Here is a 25,088-nt window from a genome sequence, read left to right as displayed (position 1 = left end):
TCAGCCTTCCAAGTAGCTGGAATTACAGGCATGCGCTACCATGCCCGGCTGATTTTATTTATTGTAGAGATGAGTTCTCGCTGCCCAGGTGGGTCTCGAACCCGCAGGCTCAGGCAACAGTTCATCTTTTTACACCAGGGTTTTTTTGTTTTTTTTAATTTGCCTCTCAAAGAAATAGAGTTCACATGTAGGTGAGAGTGTATCTATTCCTGGAGGTAGATGGATTAAAGGACCCACAAGATAGTGAGCTTTTCTGATGTTCAAAATGAGCATCTATGGCTTATACCTTGTTAATGTGGAACGTACCTCTCCTATCCTTCCAACAGAACACAGAACTGGAGAGCTCAATTAGATGACATTTAGCCCTGTTGTCTCCACTAAAATGTATCCATGTATTTAGACCATCCTATAGTGTGGAGTAGTAGAGAGTGAAGGGATATTGCAGTAAGATTTGACTTGTGGTCCTGCCTCTTACTGCTGGTGTGACCTCAGGAAGTTTGCTGTCCTCTCTGGGTCTTCATTGTGCCACCTGCAAGATTGGGATACCATCCCTCCCTTACCGTTTTTTTGTTTGTTTGTTTGTTTAGAATAAAATATTATGTTGAAATTAACTGATGCAATCCCTGGCACTTCTAGGTGCTTAATAAATAGAACTTCTTTAAAAAGTATAATTAAAAAAAACAATATTCTCATGATTTTTTCCTGCCCCCTCCATGCCCTATGATGATGCCTCATTAATGATGACCCTTTGGAAGCCTGTTCACTTCTTGTCTCCCTATCAGACTCTAAGCTTTACCCAGGCATGTGTCATACCTTGTTTTCTATTACCATGTACTTTCTGCACTTATTTTTGCAATCAAGTGATTGGGTTCTCTTTATTTTATCCTTCTCCCCATATATTGAAACTCATGAACTTTTAAGAAATTATCCTTAAATTTGTCCACAGAGCAAAATCTAAATGCAATCCTTACCTCCATATCACTTCTAAATGTGTAACCTTGACTTGTTCTAACTCCAGCCATCCCTCCTTCATCTTTTACAGTATTATTGCCTATTACTATAGTTCTACTTTGTACAAACCATCATGCTCAAATTAATCAATATCAGTGTTATGATTTTTATATCCAGATCTTATATTTGTTTAACAGAATATTCACCAGTCTCTTTGCTGGCTATTATTCCTTGAACATTAGATTTTCTTTCTTAATATACTGCTCTCCTTGAAATACATCATTTTTAATTATTTTAGTGAGAGTCTAAGAGTGATGAACTTTCTTTTATTGCAGATGCATAATTTTTATCCTCACTTTTGAGTGGTAGTTTAGCTGGGTAAAGATTTCATTGACAGTTATTTTCTACCACACCTTGAAAAAAAATCTATTCTCTTACCTTTTTCTACTGGCATTTATTTATGCTATTTAGAATTATGCATCCAGTCAATTGTTGGAAATATTTAAAGTTTTGTTTTGTCTTTGATATTTTGAAATTTAAAGATAGTGTGTCTTTACATGCATTTACTATTATATCTTCTGTTTAGCTTTTCATTGTAGTTATTGCATTTAAGGATTCAGATCTGTAGTAGGTAGAATGATGCCCACTCCCCAAGATGTTTATGTCCAAATCCTCAGAACCTATGAATATATTAAATACATGGCATGGAGAAATTAAGGTTTCAGGTGGAACTAAAGTTGTTAATCAACTGACCTTAAGATAAAGAGATTATCATAGATTATCTGGGTGGAATCAATATAATCACAATGGTCTTTAAATGTAGAAGGGGGAAGTAGAAGAATCAGTGTCAGAGTGATACAAAGTGAGAAAGTAAAAAAAAAAAACCCAACTTGGGTTACTACCTTTGAACATGTAGGAAGGGACCATGAACCAAGGCATGTGGGTGGCCTCTAGAAACTGGAAAAGACAAGAACATTGCTTCTTTATTAGAGCCTCCAGATAGGAATGTAGACCCACTGCAATTTAATGTCAGCTCAATAAACCTGTATCAGACACTATAGAACTATAAGATAATAAATTTGTATTGTGTTAAGCTACTAAATTTGTGATTTTTTATAGCAGTTGTAGGAAACTAATGCATCTCATCAATTATGTAAATTCTCATCCTTTATTTCTTTAGATATTGTCTTTTCTTTCTTCTCTATAATCTCCTGATAGAGATTATAGTACCTATTTACAGTACCTATTTTAAATTTTTTCATTCTTTTTTTAACCTTTCATATATGTTTACTATCTCTGTTTTCTCTGATACATTTTTGGCATCTGCTTCAGATCTTTCAGTTCACTTATACTCCCTTTAGCTCCATCTAATCTGCTTTTAATCTCAGCAGATGTCCATGACTTTGTTTTTTATTTCAAGAAATTTCTTTTCCTCATCAGATTTATTTTCCCCCATACTCTCCTAATCATTCTTTGTTGTTTGTGTTTTCTTTCCTTCTGATTATTTTAAACATATTTTTGTTATAATCATTTTTAGATCATTCTATTACTTGAAGTTATGCCATGTAATCCTTGTTTGGTGAGTGTGCTAACTTTTATTTCTTCAATTGTTTTGTAATTTTTGATTGTGAACTTTCTCTTCAGCAAGGATTTCTTTCTCTTATTAAATTCTCATGAATTCTGAATTGTAGTTTTTCTGCAGAATACTTTTTACATTGATTTCTGTTAGATACCACAGGAACACACTAGCCTGTGGATTACTTCTCACAAGATTATAGTAACTCAGAACTTCAAATCCATGTTCAAGGCAGGCTTAGAGTTTTAAGTTCTTATGGGAGATTTTTTCTAAAGCGAAGATAAATTGTTTGAGAAGCTTGTTCTGACTAGTGTAGCAAACAGGTGGCAGAATGACAAGAGAGGCTGGGCTTGTTAATGGTAGAGCTGGATTCTAACATAGGCTTCCTGTTTCCAAAGCTGCACCATTTCAGCTTGGCTACACTGTCATGAGTCCTCATAACATGGTGGGGAATAGAGAAACGTAATTCCTGACATTATTAAAATCACAGTCAAGTGGGGGGAGGGGGGAGAACACGTACAAGGCAGGAAACAACCCAGTAGACAAAGTAGGTAAGACATTCGAATGTATGATAAATGAAGAAAAGCAATGAGGGTACTGAGCAAAGGGTCATGGAAGGGAAGGATACTCATTCTGGATGGGTTGGGAGCCATGGAAGAACTTTCAGAATCAAGGAGGCTAGTAGGCCCCATGAGAACTGGGGAGAACAGCACATCATGTGTGAAGGTGGTTAGGTGAATATGGGCTTAACACAAGCAAGACATTCAGAGAAGGGTGGGGGTTGTAACTGGGGCTCTGGGTTCGCCCAGCTGTCTCCACCCTCTGTCCATTCCTTCTTAGACCCGTCACTGGCTCTGGAGCTAACTACTCTCACTCTCCTCCATGCATAGGCGGTCCTAGCCAGGCAGTGGAGGTCTGCAGGAGTAAAGTGCATAGACCTGGTATTATGAATCAGACCAGGGTTTGAATTCACCTCTAACATTACCAACTGCATGGCCTTGGACTGTTGTTTTCACTTCTCTAGTTGCCCATTCCCTGGTCTATGAGGTGAAGTAAGAATAGTGCCCACCCTTTGGTGGTGTCGGGAGGCTAGAACTCAATCAACAGAGCACCTGGCCTGTGGTATGTGTCACTGCCAAGGAGGCACTTGCTTGTTTTACTGCTTGCTCAGGGCATCTGTCTCTGCTTCCCAAATTCTGTCCCACCCTCTGCCCAAGACAAGGTCACAGAGCGAGCCCCTAAGAATACACAGGGCATATATGCAGGAGATGCATGCCTGAGATTAGGGATTCTTGTCAGTGAATGGCCAATACGGTGGCCAACACAGTCCTTTCATATCAGATGTTACTTTTAGCAGCATGAAAGGGAGGAACAAAATGCTTTTTATTCACAATCCACGATATCCCTTAAGAATATGAGCCTGCAGGTGGCCATAGCATAACCTTTCCTTTCATTTATTCTTCACTGTGACCCTTTAAAGTGGATGCTATGATCTCTCATGTGCAGATGAGGAAATTGAGTATAAATAACTAGCATGGCTCAGGTCTCATGGCTGGTGAGTTGCAGATCTGGGACCAGGGGCTTGGAACTCCAGTAGGACTTTGAACCAGTAGGTCTGGGTGTGGTGCCAAAGCCCACTTACCATGTATCACCTACAAGCCATGTTGGGGGGCGGGTCTTAGCTGAATTTAGGATGAGCAAGAGTGCAATTAAACTGAGCCATATGGAAGTGGCTCGAGTACCTTACCTGGGCTGTGCATGGAACTGTTTTTCCACACCTTGGAAAAGGCTATGCAAGCAAATGCCGGTAGAAGATTTGCAGAGATTTACCAGGGATTGAACGACTCTATGCCAGGCTTCCAGATCCACAGCCAGTGACCACACTGCCTCCTCATTAGCGCTCTTTGACCTGCTCTGGGCACAGTGCCCGAAGCTTTGGTTCTGATGAGTGTTTTCCTCCTGGCTCTGGACGTGTGCTTGTATTCAGGGGAGGCTCTCGGTGCAGGCGAAAGCGATTTGCTTGCCTCCACCTTCAGGGGGCCATGCCTCCAGCCGGCTTGTGGTCTAAAAGCCCTAGGCTTACCAGAGAGATACTTAACATCCCTGCAAATTCCTCTCTGCCTGCAGATCATGAAAGAAGTCCGGCGAGCGCTCTGCAACGCGGCCACGGATGACAGCAAGCTGCTGCTGCTCAGCGCAGTGGGGAGCGTGTTCTGCAGCGGCCTGGATTACTCCTACCTAATTGGCCGACTGTCCAATGACCGGCGGAAGGAGAGCACTCGGATTGCAGAAGCCATCAGGTGAGCTCTGCTGCTGCTCTGGGGTCCTGCCAAGGAACACCAACTACAAATACAGGCCACCCGGTTAAACGTGGACTTCAAACAACCAAGAATATTGTTATTTAGCTTAAGTATGTCCTATGCGGTATTTCAGACCTATATAAGTTTTAAAAATATTAGATATTTTTATGAAATTTAATTGAGCATCCTGTATTTTTCTCTACAACTCTAGTCCTGCTAAAGTCAGGAGTGCTTTGCTCTCTGGGTTAGGTCTCACTTTCGTCTGTCTGATCAAAAAGAGATTTTATTTTCTATTAAGGCTTTGTCTGATAATGCCCATGTGTTAGCCATATTGTTTCCACCTTTTGCCCAGTGGTGGGACTCTCTGGTTGTCTGGACGTTCCTGTGTCTTGGTGCTAACATAACTCAGCAATGGGAAGGGTGTGGAAGGATCTCCTAGCAGTTGTACATTTGCAGCCCCAATGGGGTAGGGGCTATTTCCCCTTCTCTTATTGCCTTTGGGGTATAAGTTGGCATCATGGGGGTAATATCCAATCTCAACAATCAATGCCTTCTTGGCACATGGAAGGGTAGTTATTTTCCCATTCTCTATAGATGTATCACAAGCAAGTGAGCATGATTTCTAGACACTAGGGCTGTTTAGCTGGTCTGTGGCTGTCATCTGTGTCCACCCTGGAAGGGCAAACACACGGCTGCACCTCGCTTTGGAAACAGGCAGGAGTCACCATTCAGGAATGCCCCCTGGTCTCATGAGAAGGAACACCATTCCATGGTGTCAGGGCGCCTCAGGCCATGTGAGGATTTTCCCGGGCCTCCAATCTCACTGCTCTGTGGAAGCACCACACAGAGGCCACTTCCCACTTGTCTGCAGGGGGTCATGAGAGGATGCAGCGCGAGGATGCTCTTGTGTATGGAGTCCCAAGTTCCTCTTTGGGGTGAAGCACCCATTGGAGTCTCTGCTCCAAAATCCCCGTGTGCTTCCTGCTGCAGAATTCTTTCCAGAAGCGACATGACAAACCTGAGCACTGGCATTTGAAAAGGCATGACGGTTCTGCGTCACACAGACTTCCTGGGAACACACCAGCCCAGGCCATGTCCACAGTGGTTTGCGCTTCACCCAGTCCCAGCTGTGTCTTCCTGCGACTGCCTTTTCTCATGCCAAGGGGAGTAGCAGAATCCCCACTATGCTTCCTTCCTCATTTATGGGGTCACTGGAACCTGCCCCAGATAACTGAGTGCCTATTTCTGTGACCCACGGAAAGCCTTACTCATGGTCTTTTTTTTGTTGTTTAATTTTAATTTTTTGAGTTGGAGTGCAGTGGCCACTCCCTGCCACCGCAGCCTCGACCTGCTGGGCTCCGGTGATCCTTCCACCTCAGCCTTCCAAGTAGCTGGAACTACAGGCGTGCACTACCACGCCCGGCTAATTTTTTGATTTATTGTAGAGATGAGGTCTCACCAAGTTGCCCACGTGGGTCTCGAACCCGCGGGCTCAGGCAGTTCACTCACCTTGGCATCCCAAAGCGCGAGATTACAGGCTGAGCCACCGAGCCCGGTTTACTCATGGTCTTTATCTGGTTTACAAGTTTCAGTGGAGGCATTAGCTGGGTTTCTGGAAGCCCAGGGAAACCTGTTGGACACAGCCCATAGTTTCCACTCCATGCACACACAGCTCATTAGCATGTAAACCCCTTGTAGTGGGTTGAATTGTGGCCCCCAAAAGAAATGTCCATGTCCCAATCCCTAGAACCTGTGAATGTGACCTTATTTGGAAAAAGGGTCTTTGCAGATATAATTAAGTTTAGTGTCCTGAGATGAGATCACCCTGATTAGAATGGACTCCAAATCCATGAGTTCTCCCTGTGAGAGGAGACAGTGACAGAGGAGACGGTGATGTGACAGCAAAAGCGACAGATTAGAGCGATGCAGCTGTGAGCCGAGGCACACCGAGGATGGCCAGCAGCCACCAGAAATTGGAAGAAAGTTCTGGGGCAGATTCTCAGAGCTTCCAGCAGGACCATCTCTGCTGACACCTTGATTTCAGACTTCTGGGCTCTAGAACTATGAGGGAATAATTATCTGTTGTTTTAAGCTCACCAACTTTGTGGTAATTGTTCCAGCAGCCCTAGGAAACTAATTTAGTCCTGAAACAAATTATTAGCCCCTCAAAAAGCCCCATCTTTTCAGACTCTCAGACCTCCATCCTGACTTCTGTCCCTGCATCCTAAATGGCCACTCCTTCTGGGGTGCGACTGTTCTCTTCTTCTGGTGGGATCTATTAACAGATAATTCCTGACAGCTGCAGGGCAGGGTGTGACTCCCAGGTCCATCTTGGATGGACTGTGATAAAGCATGTCCAGTGTAGGGTGTGGGGGGTAGTGCCAGCACATGCAGGAAGAGGTCTTGCAGCTGGGTCACTGAGGGGATGGAACCTGAACAGAAGAAACAGACTCCCCAGTGAGTCAGGACTCATGGTGGCTTCCCCCAGAGCTGCCAGCAAATAGCTTCTTCCCTGTGGCTTTTCACACCCAGTCTCGCTGGTAAGAGCAGCATCTCCATGGCCTGCTCCTCCATCTGCGTCTTAGATCTGTCAAAGCTTAGGAGCACAACCTTGTTTTTCATCCCCATAGCCTCTACCTGTTGGGGTCTTGAGATGATAGCCATGTTCCTCTGGACTCTTGAGAACCAAATCCACAGGGAAGGAGATGTCAGAGGCTGACAGGTATGAAAACCATCAGCCATAGGAAGCTAGAGAACATGGCTGGGACTTGGGGCAAAACTGGCTTCTGACTTTTCTGGCTGAGTAGCTCAGGGAACCCCAAGGCAGAGGTCCTAAATGTGAGAGGAAGCTGGACGTGTTAGCCCCACCTCTGGAGAAATGCAGCCAGTGGAACTCAGGTATTTGCCATTTTTATGGGCAGGTGAACTTCCTGAGGTAGAGCAGAGGGCAGGATGGCAGAGGCAGGAAGAAGTCTGCCCGATGCCTCAAAGGGAGCAGAAGTTTATGAACTAGCAGGGATGGAGAGGGTGAGGGGCGTGAAGGGCACTGTCATTGGAAGGAGTTTGGTTCATACTGCAAGTTCCATGTGCCACTCCTGCAGATTTTCCAGATGTATTAAGGCACTTATGGTCTGAGAAGTCTCTTGTGAAAGAACTTTGTTCAAAATACAGTAGGACTGAAGCATCTTTTGGACATAGAACCAACCCTTTCTCTTCTCTTAGGGCAATCTTCTGATAGAACTGACTGCTAGGATCTAAGAATACCATGTGTCCCTATACACCTGAGTAGTACCCCCACCCCCTCCTCACCTTTGCCTAAAGAAAACTACACACATGTGACCAGGGCACCATGTTCACTATGCAGATATTTAGTGAATAAATTCGTGAATATGAGGAGAGCTCAGGTAACTCGCTCCACGACCCACCCTCAAGAGAGGCTGCCCTCCCCTGAACTCGTCATAGGTGACTTGGTGGCTTGTTTAAGCATGGTGTTTAGGAAGGCAGCGTAGGCTCCATGGTGTTTAGGAAGGAAGCAGGCTGCCTGAGCTCAAACCCACCTCTATGTGCTTGCTAGTAGTGCAACCTTGGGCACACCACTGATCGCTCCAAGCCTAGCTCATCGGGAAAATGGTAACAATCAAAATGATGGCAATGACCTCACTGGCGATTTGCTAAGATGAAGAATAATCAGGTACCCCATAGGATATACATGGCTACTACTGGCACATAATAAACACTTTGAATTGGTATAAAGAATGATTATTGCTGTTACTACTGCTGTTACTTCTGGTCATGAGTTTTAGCTAAGCTGAGTCCGATATGAAATGGGTGCCTAGAGACCTCTCTGGAGGCCCAGGATGGGGTTCACTGTGTATCCGGTATTCATAGGCCCTGCTGGCCCCGTACTTGTCTCTGAGCTTTGCCAGTGAGAGCTGCCCTCCATGACTCTGGTTACAATGGTTACAAGGGGAGTGGGTAACTAGGTCACAAAATAAATGCCAGTTGCTCCAGGGAAAATCCAGACATGAGCAGAAGTTTACTTCTGAATCTCCTTTGGGCTACGCGAATGGATCGCAGACCATTTCCATCAGAGAATGGAACAAAAGCTGTGTCCATCCTCCCTGGCAAATGCACCACCCGTAATAAAGCAGCAGAGATCAAGTGCTCCCTGTGTGTCAGGCACGGTGCTAGCGCCCCACGTGGACTGTCTCCTTTGGCCCCTTATATGAAGAGACATCATGGCCTTCTCATTTTACAGAGAGAGAAAATGAGGTTCCAGAGACCAGGGAACTTGTCCACATTCTCGCCGCTAGTTAGGGGCAGAGTTGAGAGTTGGTCCTGAGTCTTTCAGACTCTGAAGTTCCTGCTCCTTCTGCCACGTCAGAGCCACCCAGCAGCTCCGGCAGGCAGAAGCCACAGGGTTGAAGAGAGGAAGCTATGCAGGCTGGGGTCAGCCTGATGGCCCTGGATGCCCGGGGAGAGGCCAGTGATCTTCTGAGCGCAGCCCCGCCATCCTGCAGTCAAGATCAGATATCTGAGCCGCAGGGCCTGTAATGCAATATCCTGTTTGCTGTTTGGCTCCTTGTGATAGAGATCTCACCGCCTGAGGTGAGAGAAAAAAAGGGGGCGGGGGACAACATTTTTTATATCAAGGAAATTACATGAGAGGCAGGTTGGAATGAAACAGGAGGAGGGGCTGAGGCAGAGGGTCGATGCATTATACCCTTGGTCCCCTTTGCCCTCCTCAGGGGTCCCTGATGCCCTAACACAGAGCAAGTGAAAGGCTCTGGGGTCCTGAAGGGGAAGACTCTGGAAGGCTATGAAGGCTGAGGTCCATTCCATCTTGTAGTTGACGGAACTAAGGTAATGAGAGTGTCAGAGAGGGCCTCAGGAGACCCACAGAGGGGAGGCTGTCGTGATAGGGTGGGCCCTCTTTTTTGAAAATATCCAACAAAAGTGGGGTGATGTCATAAGCAGACCTTGAACAACTATTGTAATACTATAAGAAAGGGATTGACAGTGATGGGAAACCGCCAGGGGAGTCGGGGGCACACCTCATCAAAAAGGGTAACTGCATGATGAACATTTGTATACCTAACCCTGAGTTGTACCCCACATATCTAAAATAAAAAATGTTTTAAAAAGTGGGGTGATACTATCTTCTGTGCTTAATACCTTTGTAAGTATGTTCTCACTCATAAGCTAACCTTGAACAATTATAATGCTATAAGTAAACGATTGTCAGTAGTAGGAAACTGTGGGGGGTGGTGGGATTGGCAGTTGAGGGAAACTGCTAGGGGAGGGAGGGGCATACCTCATCAACAAGGGTACCTGCATGATCAATGTTCATATACCTAACCCTGAATTGAACCCACATCTTTATAATACAAATTTAAAAATAAGTAAATAATTATTCAGAAAAAAAAAAAAAGTAGGGTGATGCAGCCTCAGAATGTTATGGAGGGAATTCTGCACTGAATGAAAGGTATGGTTCCAAGAGTCTTAAAGTCCTTCCTAACTCTGAGATCCAAGATTCTGAAATTGTGTGAAAGCACTCAGGAAGGGGAAGACTGACAAAAATCACCCAAACCCTGGGGTTCCAAGGATCCTACAGAGAATATCTATGTCACCTTCGGGCTCTAAATTGCATTTGGTACAAAGCACTTAGGAAAACCAGTGACCTAACCCAAAACCTAGCCATCAGGTTAGGAAGTGAAGCCAGAAGATGGGTCCCTGGAAAACCAGGCATCAGAGAGTCACGGTGCCAAGACCCCCTCTTTGAAGCAGTGTCTTTTTGGGGTCAGCTGCAGTGGAGCCAGAAGGGACTGAGGTAACTCCACCATCTCAGGCAATATGATGTCTCAAGCTGGATCAAAGGTGCATGCATTTATGATTCATATATATCATTTATGTAGATACTCCCTACTCCAGCAGAATATGAGGATATTAAGTAGTCTTCTCACAGTTGAATCTGATCCCAACATATCACCATGACATTCATATCCTTTGATAACTGTTGGAAGGAGAAAGGATAAATCAGCTCACTGTATTAGTTAAGTATTAACTGCTGTAACAAATAAACCCCAAATATAAATACTGACTCAACTGTGATAGAAATGTGCTTTACACATAAAAATCTAAAACAGATGTTACTGATAAGCCCATGACTGTCCTCTTGGTGTTGACTCAGGAACCCAGACTCCTTCCAACTTGTGGCTCAGTAAATGTATTCCAAGACAGCCATGCTCATCAAAATGATGGGCTTAGAGGACTACATGGTGGGAGGTTTGTGTGCACCCGGAAGTGGTGCATGTGGTTTTGACTCACATTCTGTTGGTCACTACCCAGAGAGTTGGACACAGCCACCTCCAGGGGAGGCTGAGAAATGAGGTTGACCAATAGACCTTGGAAGAAGAGGAAAAACAAGGTTGGTGAAGAGTTGGTTCATCACTGCCACACTTTTACAATGTTTGCTTTTGTCCTGGGAGACTTACGTATTTATTCAACAGCTATTGACTGAGTGTTGATTCCAATATTGATAGAAGCCAAGCAGTGCCCCAGGTAGACCTGTGGGTGTCCCTAAGAGGACAATGGGGAAGAAGAATCCAAAAATAACAAACAAATAATTAGGGTAATTGCAAATTGAGATAACAGTGTTTTCTAAGAATGCTCAGAGGCCTATGTGGCTCATGTACAGTGAGCAGGGGCCAGAGTGATGTGAGGCAAGCCTGGAAAGGTAAACCAAGCCAGACCAAGGTTAGACCAAGGTCATGGGTGTTTGGATTTTATTCTTGTGAGTTTTTGGTAGTTTCCAATCTTCCACCTGAGAATAATGAAGGATGCAACCTTTACTAGACATCTTAGATCTTTCTTCCATATCCAGATGAATATTAAAATTTTATAGCTCTTATATAGCAATCAGGGAAAAGGCAAAAAAAAAAAAAAAAAAATTATAAGGCAAAGAAAATAGAGGTTATTGCTGATGGCTCTGACCAGCAGGTAAAGGTGCATACCATGACCTTGCTCCATGAGGAGGGGCTGGGAGAGAAAATATTGCCCAAACCCGTAGCCATGATTCTGGAAGCTTTGTGTCTCCAGAGGAGCCCAGGAACCTTCCCCAGTTTTAGTCAAAGCCACCCTAACGTATAGATCCACACCCTTGATGAATCTGGCATCCCTGTAGGTAATTCAAAATCAGATCACCCTTCATCATAGGATTAAAAGAAATTTTCAATGCCATTTATCCCGACCCATACCCACCATTCAAAGCTGGAATTCTCTCTACATCGTCACCTAAAGTGATCATCAAGCTAAAATTAGAATACCTCCAAGATTGAGGAATTCATAGCTCTTGAACCACCCCATTCCACTTTGGCCAGAGATGTTAGGATGGACTTCTTTTTTTTTAGTTGAAATTTGGCTCCCAGTAATATTGTCTTTCTGGTTCTCATTCTGCACCTTAATATTCAGGATGTTTTCCTTAGCTTATGCACAGCTTTGTCAATATCTAAGGTGTCCATATAACTTATGGTCCACCCAGGAGAGGGTATGGCAGGTTGTGCAGTGCTGGGACACCAGACATGATCTGGACAGGCCAGGACCTGTAGTTATCCCGTCAATGTAGCTCTGAAGATCTGGTAGCCGGTGGCCCTTGCCTGGTAACCAGTCACCTCTGATGACCTGAGGGTGCATCACAGCACCAAGAAGAATCAGAGGTGTCCAGTGGAGCTTGGCCAGTGGTGGTCACCTGTAAAAGAGGGACCTCTTTCTTCTCCCAGGGACTTTGTGAAGGCCTTTATCCAGTTTAAGAAGCCCATCGTGGTGGCCATCAACGGACCAGCACTGGGTCTGGGCGCCTCCATCCTGCCCCTCTGTGACATCGTGTGGGCCAGCGAGAAGGCATGGTTCCAGACGCCCTATGCCACCATCCGCCTCACGCCTGCTGGCTGCTCCTCCTACACCTTCCCCCAGATTCTGGGCGTCGCACTGGTAAGCTTCCTATTTCTCCTCCCTCTCTATGATGCCTGAATTTGGGTCCAGGTAGGAGTCCTCCTCTGTCCTGGGTTTAGGATATGTCTCTTCGTGTAGGTAGAAACCCATGGGTACCGTTATCCTGAGCAATCTGCCAGGCTGTCTCAGAGCCTCCAGTTGTCAGTGCCAGATGGAGTAGCTGAGCTGAGAGCATGATGATGTGTCCATGTATGAACCACATGCTCTGTGCCAGGTCCTTCACTAAGCACTCAACATAATGTCTCGTTTACTCCTCATAGCAACCCACTCAGGATGTGTATGAGGGCAGGCTGTGTGCTGTAACAAACAACCCACAGTCTCAGTGTTCTGAACAACAGAAATTTCCTTCTCACTCTTGCACAGTCCAGCATAGGTGTGGGAGCTGTCTACACTGGCTGGGGACCTAGCTTCTCCCATCCAGTAGATCTGCCTTTGCTGCTAGCCAGTGGAAGAGAAGAGAGAGCCTGGAGGATCACCCAGGAGGTCTTTAGGGGCCAGGCCTACAGGGACACCTGCATCTCCACACAAGTCATTGGCCATGAGTCAGCCATGTGGCCACACCCACCTGCCAGGGAGACCGGGAGTTGTAGTCTAGTTGCTTGTCCAGCAAGCAGAGGGAAAGGATTTTGGTGACCACAAAGTAGTCTTCACCTGGTGTCGAGACTGTTGGGATCTCCATCTTGCAGATGGAGCATTAAATTCATAGATATGAAGGAACTTGCCACGTGGCCAGGCTAGTCAGCCAGCACAGAGCCAGTGTCTGATGGAGGTGGCAGTGTACTGTAGGCTGTGGTCAGATTCTGTACCAACAGCCAGAAGCATGTCCGGGTGGGGAAGAGTGGTGATGATGGCTGGCACTTAGAAAGTACTCGCTGTGTGCCAGCCTGGACCGTCCTGTACACAGTCCATCCTCACCATGCCCCTGTGAGGTAAGAAAACTGCCATCCCATTTTGTAGGTGCAGAGACAGGCTCCGAGATGTTAGGTGAGTTGCCTAAAGTCACACAGTGGTAATGGCATTTGTGGGATTTGAGCGCCAACTGTCTGGTTCCACAGTCTGTGCTCTTAACCCCACCTGTTTTAAAATAGGTCCCATATCTGAGGAGTGAGTCTGAGATTAGCACCATCAGGACCAGGGAGGGGTTCAGAAAGTATACCTGGTCCAAGTAGGCATATGAGGTGGCATTCTGCAGTGTCCAGTCTTCCTTTGATGGCACACAAGCCCTCTTCTACAGGCACTCAGACCAGCCTCTGTAGGTGTTAGCCAAAAACTCTGAACTCAACTCTGATGGGTTCATTCTTGTTTCTTAAGCATAGGTCTGAGCTGGGGGCTCAGAAGATACTCAGGGAGCTCCTTCTTTCCCACCCCCTCCAGGGATGGCAGCCCAGTCAGCTTCTTCCTGCCCTCCCTTCAAATACTTACTGAGAATCCACTAAGCATCAGGCTCTCCACACCTGCAAGGGGTGCAGGAGTGAACAAGAAAGACAAGTCCTGCTCTCTGGGTCTTCTGTTCCCCAACTCTGTTTGGGTAGGGGTTCCACCTTGCACAGGGAGGACCCCTGTGAGAAGACGGCATTTGAAAATGAACTTGAGAGTTCCGAGCAGAGGACACATGAGGGGAAGGATAAAGCAGGGCATGGGTCTGGCAGGCCTTGGGGTGAGAGTGGTCAGCATGGCTGGACCCTGGTTGAGGGTAGTGGGAGATAGTGTGGGATGAGACCACAGCAGTGGGTGGGGCTGGCCTTTGTGAGCCTCATACTCCAGGGAAGGTGCAGGGATTTCAAAGTCATGCAGGCTTCAACAAGATCTGCTGGGATCTGCTGGGGGCATCTGCCAGCAGATGCTGTAGGTCACGACCGACCCCAAAAAACCATATGCTCCAGATGACAGGGCCAAACCCACAGCCCCAGAGATATGTGCACCTGCCTTTGGGCCCTGCAGAGATGCTTCTTCCAGTCTATTGTGGCCCCATGGCTATTATGAGTTGTTCCTTTTTTGGAACAGGCTTCATTCAGGGTGTTTCTTTTTACTTCTTGATTTTTTTTTTTTTTTGAGTCAGAACCTCACTCTGTCACCCAGGCTGGAGTGCAGTGGCAGAATTGTGGCTACTACAGCTTTCACTTGCTGGGCTCAGGCGATCCTTTCTCCTCAGCCTTCCAAGTAGCTGGAATTACAGGTGTGCACCACAACACCCAGCTAATTTTTTGATTTATTATATAGACAAGGTCTTACCAAGTTGTCCAGGTTGGTCTTGAACCCCTGTGCTCAGGCAGTCCTCTTGCCTCTGCTTCCTAAAATGTTGGGATTATAGGCGTGAGCCTCCACTCCTGGCTAGTTCTTGATTTTATTGTAAAGTAAACACCCCACCTTTGATATTACTCCTGGCTATCTTCAGGCAGTTAAGCACATTCTTAGGACTGTGATCACTTGCATCCAATCAAGCCATCATTCTTGATTCCCTTTGCAAGGATGGCGGTCTTTATGCTGGGTTTTATCCTTTTCTGCTTTTGCCTTTCCATCTTCCACTGTTTGAATCTGGGGTCCTGCAAGCCTGCTTTTATCATCTCTCACGTAGTCCTGCTTCTGTTATGACAGTTAGAGACATCCCTTCTTTTCCCTTGTCTTTCCTGTTCCTTTTTGAAAATGACGCCACCAGCCATCATAAAAATAGTGAATCCCTGTCACCCACATGGGGTGAACCTTCCCCACGTAGCAGACCTTGGTCTAAGCATGGCTCAGTTCATCTCACCTTTGTGCTAGGAACTCTACACTGTCATCATGCCTCTTGGACAATGGAGAAAACTGAGACTTGGTGAGGTTAAGTGAAGTGACTAAACTTTATGTCCTTATTTTTTTTTTTATCTCTTGAGTGGGCTGTTTGTGCATTTTATGGGTCCTCACCAGAGACGTCCTGCTTCCACCCACCCACTCTGATGGAGTCCTTGGGCTTCTGGATAACACCCTTAAGTTTGCTTTTCAAAGAGAGCACTGCAGGGAAATGGTGTCTGAGGGGTGGCCAGGAGCCTTTCTGTATGAACAAAGTCCTCACACCTACCACCTACCAAGTTCATGGAACAGATATGGCCAAGTGCTGCTTCTCCCAATGAGTCTCACCATTTTTTTTAAGGGTACAGAAGATGACATTTTATTCTCAGTGACCTCTGGTATGGAAATGTCCAGACCTGTCCTGATTTTAGATTTCCTCAGAGTTTTGTACTACTTGGATTTTATTTTTTTGCTGAAATCTTGACTTTCCTGTTAACCTGCCTCTTGCACATAGTGGATGGTCACTGATTTCTGTCTCCTTATCCCATGTTTCTTTCAGAAGTCCTTGTATGTTTTCTTAAAGGTTTGCCTTTAAGAAAGGCAAAAGCAGAATGAGGCACCCAAGGACTTGTATATGCCTCCCCAAGTACTCACAACAGTGGCTGTTGTTTGAACAAAACTTGCACCTCCCTTGTAACAGCGTGTCTCTGAGAAGGGGAGTAAGCAGACATAGTACTTCTGACTCCTCCAAACCAGGGAGTCTGGGGTCCTGAAGTGTCAGCACCTGTGTGCATGGATGTGGTGTGTAATATAACACAGTGGACACATTTCAGAATGGGAAGTATTAAAGAAATAACAAGAAGCATCAAAAATTAGCAGTTGTCCTTGTGCAAAATTTCAGCACCAACAGGAACTAAGTCCCAAGTAAACTTTGAATCTAAAGAGTTCCACCCCAGAAATCTTGGCCAATGACACTGATGACAAAGAACCTCCAACTCCTCCAAACCAGGGACCTCAGGGTTCTGAAGTTCCAGCACCTTGCCTGTATGGGAGTAGGTGGTCTCACCTAGTAGGAAAGAAGAAAATGGCCATTATTCTGTTGCAGGGGACTCCCATGACCTTCTATTTGCTAATGCCAGTGGGCCTGTTTTCAACTTCATGTTGTCATCTTGCTCTGCTGAGACAGAGGCTGATAGAAACTTCTTCCTCGGCCTCCTTGTTCCTCAACTTCTCTAGCACCATATGGTCTGAGGTCTCCTTGACCCTCTGATAATATATCTTCATTAGAGCCTTGGTAGATCTGCTGGATTGAGTTTGAGCTCCTCAGCATGGCTTAACATTTTTTCATAACCTAGCCTATCTTGCTCCATTCCCCCTTGCTTTAATGAAATACCTTAGGCTGGGTAATGGGTAAATGGCAGAAATGTATTGCTCACAGTTCTGGAGACTGGGAAGTCTGAGATTGAGGTACAGGCCTTGTCTGGTGAGGGCTGCTCTGTGCTCCAAGGGGCCTTCTCACTGCATCTTCCCATGGCAGAAGCGGGGAGAAGGGGCCAGTTAGCTCCCTTGGCCTCTCTTAGAAGGGCACCAATTCCATTCATGAGAGCTCCACCCTCATGACCTAATCACCCCCAATGGCCCTCCCTCTTAATACCGTCACCTTGGGGATGAGGATTCAATATATGAATTTGTCGGGGGATGCGACATTCAGATCATAGCGCAGCCCTTTTTGCTACTTTTCCTGCTTGGTCTCTTGTCTTAATGTACACCTCCTGGCAACTTCATACTGTCAGTGGTTTCCTGGGCACACTGTGCTCTTCTCAGCCCCTGTCCCCTTCTCAGTTCTTTCCTCAAGGCCCGGAATGCCTCCTTCTCTGATCCCCCTTACCCAGAACATTCCTAAGGCCTCATGAGCTCAGCTTGGGCCCCACCTGCTTTCCTAACCCTAGTTCAGTGTTTCTGCAGTACTCTGGATTCCTGGGATCCTCTGTCCATCTCCCCCACCCCAGATGGAGATGTTTTGGGGGTAGAACCTTTTAGATTCAAGGTTTACTTGAGACTTAGTGGGTTCCTGCTGGTGCTGAGATTTTGCACAGGGATGACTGCTTTTTTTATGCTTCCTGCTATCTCTTTAATACTCTCCTCTTTGAAATGTGCCCACTGCATTGTATTCCATACCAAAACCTTATGGGCACACTGATTGCAAAGAACTGTGTAAGTTGTCCCAGGGAGGTTCTCCAAGGCTGCATTGACCACCTACTATGTGCCGATGCCATATGAGGCACCATCACACACGATGATTTCATTCACTCTTCTCAACATCCTCAAAGCTAGGTCTTATTGCTCTCCATTTGACGGATAAAGAAACTGAGACCCAGCATGTTAAGGTGATATACACTAGTAGGCATTGTTCCTTCTTTTGTCCAATAACCCTCAATGAGCTCTCCGTGTGCACCAGGCCCTGTCTTACCTGCTTAGAAATACAAAGACGAATGACATGTGAGCTTCTTCCTCAACAATCCCCAGGCTTTGAGCACTAAGACTTGACTGGCACGGTACTTGCACCCCATCTTTGTTTTCTCATTGAGTCCTCACAGTTGCCCTGAGGTGATCATTGGCACCCACTTAACAGATGAATAAACTGAGATTCAAGGGACAGAGAGGTTTGCACAAGATCACAGGGCAAAGTAAATGGCAGATTGAGGGTGCCTGCTCCCAGAATCTGGGCTTTTCCCTGTGTAGCTCCTGTGAATCTTTGCCTTCCCACCTGGGAGGTAGGATGCTGTCCAAGGATGCTGTGCTTTGAGGAAGGAGAGTACCAAAGAACAAAACCCAGCCCCACATGGGGCAGGGGAGGGGCTCAAGAAGGCTTCCGAAGTGGGTGCCTCCCTTGTGAGTCTGGGAGGACTAGGGAACCCTACTGTAACCCTTCTGTGTCTGGTCATTACTCTTTGGTGGTTGAATGAAATGGGAAGCACAACTAAGAGAGCTGCTGAGATCACTGTCAGCCCCAAAACCCACCGGCACCACCTCCTCAATTCAGCAGGGCCAATAAGGACAAGGATAGACAAGGTAAGATGGATAAGGGCATTTGGATGTAGGAACCTTGAACCACCTTAGGCTGCTTACAGTCTCAGCAGTGGCGGGCAAGTTAGGCAGGCACCGGCTGAGCTCAGGAATCAGACACTCTTGATCTGCACTGTGTATGCTGCCCGGACCCCTCTCAGTCCACTCAGCTCCTCCCCACTTTTGTGGTCACGAAAAAATGTGAATATTGTAAGTCTTGTCTCTGCCTTTCTCTCTCTCTTTTATTTCAACCATGTCTGAAACTCCAGGAATGTTGCTGGGGGAGACGAGTTCTTCCTGTTGACGGGGCCCTTTTGCCTCATTCTACTGAGTTCATTTGTTTCCTTTCATTTTCCGCGACTGAGGGTTTCTCCATACGCGTGATGGCATACAATTGTCTCCAAACCTCTAATCAAACACGTGCTAAGACTTGCGGCCAACCTAATACATTTCTCTACTTTGGCTCAAAAGATTGTCCTCTGGGTCATGATGACCCATCAGTGACAAGCAGAACCAAGGTGGGGGAGGGAGACTTAGGGAGCATAGATCTGAGGACTGAGAGCACTTGGCGTTTTAACACTGACTCAAGAGGAGCTGGCGCACAGGGGCAGGGAGAGGGGAGTGGGGGAAGCAGGTGAGTAGCAGACAGGAAAGGCGCTGTCTGCCCTGTGAAGAAGGGATTATTTATCCTGAAGAAGGAAAGGACATGACCATTATGCCTTAATGATCAGCATGAGAGTGAGTTCAGTTTCAGCGGGTTACTGCCACATGCTCTGTGTCTAGGACCTCTGTCGTTTCATGTGTGACAGCTGCAAATTTCAAAACAAAAGGAAATATTTTGGGGAATGGGGTGCAGAAGCGGCCTAGGTCACAAGATCCCAGGAAAGGGCTTTCTGCCTGTGCCCAGCCTTGAGCCACTGGGAGAGATGTGCCTCTCTGCCTTCGTGTTGTGGTATTATTCAAGACCTTTTCGGTTGCTAGTGATAGAAACACTTTAACTGGCTTAATTTTTGATTTTGAAAAAGGGAACTTAATGGTTTCCCCAACTGGGAAGTCCAGAAGTAGAACTCCCCTTGGAGAGACACAGTCCAGGATCCATGCACCATCAGTTCCCTCTCTTTGTCTCTCCCCCGCCCCTTATTTCTCTGTTCCTTGTTGCCCCAACCCTCCTCAGAGCAGGGACACAGCTTTGGGTATCTCCTGGGTTCACTAACTTTAGCCTGAAACTAGGGATGGAGAAAGACTTCTCTCTAGCACCTGCAGTTAGAAACCCCGTGAGAGAGCTTTATTATCCAGGCTGAAGCATCTCTTCATCCCTGGACCCATCATCATGACTGGCTCATGGACACTGAAGTGTACCCAGCCCGTGGCACATGCCCACTTCATGGGTTTACCACCAGAAGTAGAAGGGGTTTAGAGCAAAGCCACATGGCTCATTTGGAGAGCAGAATGAAAGCTGTGGACCCTCTGCTCAGAAAAGTGCACATAGACTCAAATGTTTCCATGCAATTCCCAAAGCTTATCCTGCCTTCGAGAGCAGGGGCAGTTGCTCACAGCAAGCCCAGGACTGGCTAAAGGACACGGGTGGAGTTCCGGGTCCTCAGCCTTCCCCTGCCTTTGCTTTTCCAGGCCAACGAGATGCTGTTCTGCGGGCGGAAGCTCACTGCCCAGGAGGCCTGCAGCAGGGGGCTGGTGTCCCAGGTCTTCTGGCCCACCACATTTAGCCAGGAGGTCATGCTGCGGGTCAAGGAGATGGCGTCCTGCAGCGCCGTGGTGAGTTCCTGCACCTCCCGGGTGCTTGTCCTTCTGATAGACCCACTTTACAGGTGAGGACCACAAGGCTCAGAGGGACTCACTGACTTGCCAGAGCTCATGCAGGGAATAAGCAGCAGACTCTTTGCAATTTGACAAATCCCTCTTCTCTGTCTTGAGAGCTTAAATCAGAGGGAGACAGTCAGCATTATTATATATTCTCCACTAGCTACAGTCAGAAAAACCTCACAGGAGAGATTTACACTTGGGGGTAGACTCACCGCTTTCAAAGCAAGTCCTAAACACACATGAAAGCATAAAACATCTACAACTTTCAAAGACATGAGAACTAAAGGCACATAAGGACAAAAGGCATTGAACCAGCCCAGAGATGACTAGAGAGAGTAGCACGCTTCGTCCCCAGATTTCATTTCTTCTCCCCACCGAGCGCTTGGCACACTTAAATGTTATCATTTGACTCTGAAGATGCACTGAAAAATAGATAAGTAAATAACACCTCTGCAGAGGTGCCAGTTTTTAATTAAGTGTTGATTTTATCTCATAACAGTCACTCTGAGCATGGTAGGGGAATATCCTGTGGAAAGGCTGAGAGAAGGCCGCACCTGGAGCCGCCATGGGGCCCGTTCCGGAGCTGAGAGGCGTGTCTGGGGAGGATAAGGTCCAGGACCTGCTCTGTGCTTGAGAGACAGGGAGCTGCTGGGCTGGGTTTGGGGACCCTCGAGCCACCCTCCTTTCTCTCCTTCTGCTGGTGTCACCACCTAGCTGTCACGCTTCTCCTGATGGGCCTCATCCACCATCGATTGGGTACCTGCCGTGTTTAAGTCCTACTCCCTGGAAGCTGAACAGACAGTGATGACAGGGTGATAACAGGGGTGGGGGAGTGATGGTCTCTACATTGTTAATGAACATTCATGCGGCCCCAGGCTTTGCTAATCTCTTCCTATGGATTCTTTTGGAATCTTCCTAGTGACTGGGATGACCAGTTTGACCCACTTCACCTGGGACTCTCCTGGTTTCAGCATTGAAAGTCTCACATCCCAGGAGACTTTGCGGTCCTGGGCCAATGGGAGTGGTTCATCATCCAGGGTTCAGCTTCACAGAGAGGCAGGCAGCGCTTCTAAGCAGAGGAAACAGCATGAATGAAGGCACATGAGACAGGAAGTCCGTGGGGAGTGCAGGCCCTGGCATGTGGTTGGTGGGTGGGCACAGGGGCGCAAGGGACGATTCCACTGAAAAGGAAGGTTAGAGACAGGTCTGGAGGCTGTAGGGAGGTTTGGTTGTTCTGTGGGCAGTGGAGAGATAGATGGCTCAGGTGAAAATGGCAACTGAAAGGACACCTGAGGGAAGCAGCTCTTAGGTCAGACCAGTTCTCAGGATAGGAAATGCTGCGAGGAAGTCTCTGCTATCAATAGTTATGGATTCAGGAGCTTTGGGGAGATTTCCCGAGAAAGCAACTATTCCAATAGCATGAGTCCCACACCTCTTGGAGATGGTATCTTCTGAGACTTCCTGGGGGTGTGGTGGGGAGGGGAGAGGCGGTCTGGGTCTGGCAGCCCATCCCCACCACCTGGCAGCCTCTGGTTCCAGCGGGAGAATGAGGCTGCTACAGCCAGGGAACTGTGGTCCTGCCTCAACACTTTGGGAGAGGCTGGTGGAGGCCAGCAAAGGACACTCCCAGGCCTCACTTCTGGGTGTGCTTCTGCCAGAGGGAATCAGCTGGCCCTTGGGTTTCCTGCTGCATCCACCACCGAGTAGTCAGGCAGCCCTGGGCCACCTTACCTCACTGAGCTTTGGGTTCTTCATCTGTAAGGCGGGGGTAAAAATGCTACCTACTTGCAGGGTTATCTTAAGGGGTGCATGGAAGAATTCAAGAAAAGTACTTCTCAGATCCTGTTGGTCAATGGCGATCGTAGTGGCATTGCTATTATTATTACTAATATTACTACAACTATAATTGCTCATTACTATGATTATTGTTACTCATTGCATGATAGTTACTACTATTGTTACTATGATTATTGCTCATTACTACGATTATCAGTACCGTGATTACTATGATTATTACTCATGACTACAATTGCTGATTATGATTGCTGTGATGATGATGATAATTACTATTATTACATATTAATTACTATTATTACATGTAATAATTATGACTGCTGTGATTATATTACTTATACTTTAATAATTATTATCATGATTGCTGTGATGGTTCCCATTTCTACAATTATCAATATAATTATTGCTATGATTATTATTATTTATAACTATGGTGATTATTGCCATTATTGTTGTGATCATTACTTATTACTCTAATATTATTATTATGATTGCTGTGATTATTATTACTTGCTACTACAATGATTACTTCCGTTATAGCCTGATCAAGGGCATTGCTATTGAGGTAAGTTGTATGGCTACTTGACAACCACTAATTTATTTCATTGTTTCATTCTGTGTTTCCAGTGATCCTTGAGTTAGGTATATATATTCCTGACAGATAATGAAAATGAGGAACAAGGAGGTTAAAGCAGTTTTTTCCAAGCTTTTTCATGACATCGATAGGAAAGGACACTGTGTTTGGGCAAAAGACAAGGCTCTTGTGGTCTAGGGTAACATAGGCCCACCCAGCCATCCCAGGGACTAGGGCTTAGCACCTTGACACATCTGGAATCCATCATGGCTAGGAAGCATGGAACTGGGAATGCCCAGGCTAAAGGAGGCAGCCTCCTGTGGCTTTGAACATGGGAAGGTTGACCAGTGCCTTGACCTGGCTTGTCCGTTTCCCTTCAGGTGTTGGAGGAATCCAAATGCCTCGTTCGGAGCTTCCTGAAATCAGTGCTTGAAGATGTGAATGAGAAGGAATGTGTCATGCTCAAGCAACTCTGGAGTTCCTCCAAAGGCCTGGATTCCCTTTTCAGCTACCTGCAGGACAAAATTTATGAAGTCTGAGGGGCTCCGGCTCACCCACTCCAGTGCTCACAGGCACCCAACTTCCAGCTCTGCCCTGTGTTTTGGAAATTGGAGCGTAGTATCTGCCCTGGCCAAGGAGTGTGTCAAGGAGTCTCTTTATACCTAGGGTTGTGTTCATTTCCTTGTGTCCTTTGGTTGCTCCTCATTGGTTTGATTTTGTGTAACAGGTAGGAAACGCAGCATACTTGGCCTCCCCCCAGGTCCCCCCTGCCTCCCCCACTGGCCAGAGAGCTCCATCTTCCCAGGGCTCCACCAGGCACCACAGCCCATTCCCCACTTGCTGAAATGCACCATCCTGGTCCAGGAAGGGGAAGACCACTTCCCCCATCCTTCTGACTCAGGCTGTGTCTACACAGTGCCTCTGATTTGGAGACTTGGCCATCCTGGCTCTCTCTGGTTACATTTAGATTGGGTGCCAGAGGAACGATCAGTCTTAGGGAATTTCCAGACCGATGAATAAAACAATTGCATACACCCGGCTTCAGTCTCCTCTCTGATGCAAATCTGTGTGACTATTAGGGCTTGGTCTTAAAACCCAATTGAGTGATTTACAAACCCAGATATTGTACATTTAGAAGTGTTTTGTTAAATATATATTTTTAAAACAATGTAAGTGGAGATTCTGATAATTTATGTGTATTATATGTAGAGTTAGTTTTGCAAAAATCTGAACTACTAGGAAAATGTCTTTTCTTTAATCGGACTTATTTTATTTATTTATTTGTGTTTATATATTGTGATGTCTGTTGTTCACACAGATACTATTTTCATACTGCCCTGGACCAAATCCCACACCAGATTCATGCCGTTTGGTGCATTCTAGTAAGGAACCACGTAGAAATAAGATTCAGAGAGATGAAAACAGAAGAATTTCTGCAGATAATCAGAATAGCTGTGCACCAGATCCTCTGTGTGTAAAATGGTTCTCAGTTGTAATAATATAATGCTAGTTCTTTAGGTTTGTCCTTAGGAGAAATAATGGGAGAGTTCTCTCTCTACTCTGCTGTCTTTACGGAGCTTAAGGGACCTCTCAGCCTGAATAGTCCTGAAATAGACCCAGTCCCTAATTGTGTGATGTCAGGAAAGGAAAGGGGAATAAACCTCACCTGGGGGTAGCATATTGTGTAGAGTATGACCTTTTTCTTTGGGGCAAATGACCGAACTTGGATTTCAGAATTCATTGCTTCCATGTGGTCAGGGATTTCTGGTTTTGGCTTTCTAGGGGCATGGGAGAGAATTCCCGCTCTGTTGAGCTTTTTGGAGAAGGTCTAAATCTTTTCATCTCCAGAAGCCTGAATGGCCTATCTTTTTTTTTTTTTTTTCTAGTTGTTTACTCATGTAAGGGAACAATACTAGGGACGAGTCTCCTTGCCTCAGTGCTCCTGGACTGCAGGGGGACTCCAGCAGCTGTGTTTAGACCATCAGGCTCAAGTCCCTGTATTCACTGAGAAGAGGGAACGATTTGGGTTGTGGTTTTGGCTGGTGAGGAGAAAGGTGTAAACATCAAGATCAGAGCAGACGAAAGGAAAGGGTGTGTTCTGCATAAGGCTTAAACCTGCTATGAATCAAACACTCAGTTAGATTCTCAGGATGGCAGGAGTTTTCCATGCCCATCACAACCTCTGAGAGTTCCCAGAAGCCCTTTGTTCGCCCCTTCTTCTCTTTTCCTG

General features: G+C 46.3%; 1 protein-coding gene across 1 annotated transcript in view; it reads left to right on the top strand.

The window, feature by feature from the left end:
- Positions 1-24,765, top strand: part of CDYL2 (chromodomain Y like 2) — a 103,390-nt gene extending 78,625 nt beyond the window's left edge. Inside the window, exons 6-9 of the mRNA XM_008064970.2 lie at positions 4,655-4,827; positions 12,606-12,816; positions 20,299-20,442; positions 23,239-24,765. Of these exons, the coding sequence (XP_008063161.2) occupies positions 4,655-4,827; positions 12,606-12,816; positions 20,299-20,442; positions 23,239-23,397 (687 nt within the window). The 3' untranslated portion in view covers positions 23,398-24,765. The remainder of the gene's footprint in view (positions 1-4,654; positions 4,828-12,605; positions 12,817-20,298; positions 20,443-23,238) is intronic.
- Positions 24,766-25,088: the final 323 nt, after the last annotated feature.

This window comes from Carlito syrichta, unplaced genomic scaffold (genome assembly GCF_000164805.1).
Source record: "Carlito syrichta isolate Samal-C Ts95f unplaced genomic scaffold, Tarsius_syrichta-2.0.1 Scaffold308119, whole genome shotgun sequence".
NCBI lineage: Eukaryota > Metazoa > Chordata > Mammalia > Primates > Tarsiidae > Carlito > Carlito syrichta.
The sequence above is the reverse complement of the archived record's forward strand: the minus strand, read 5'-3'. Positions and strand labels throughout refer to the sequence as shown.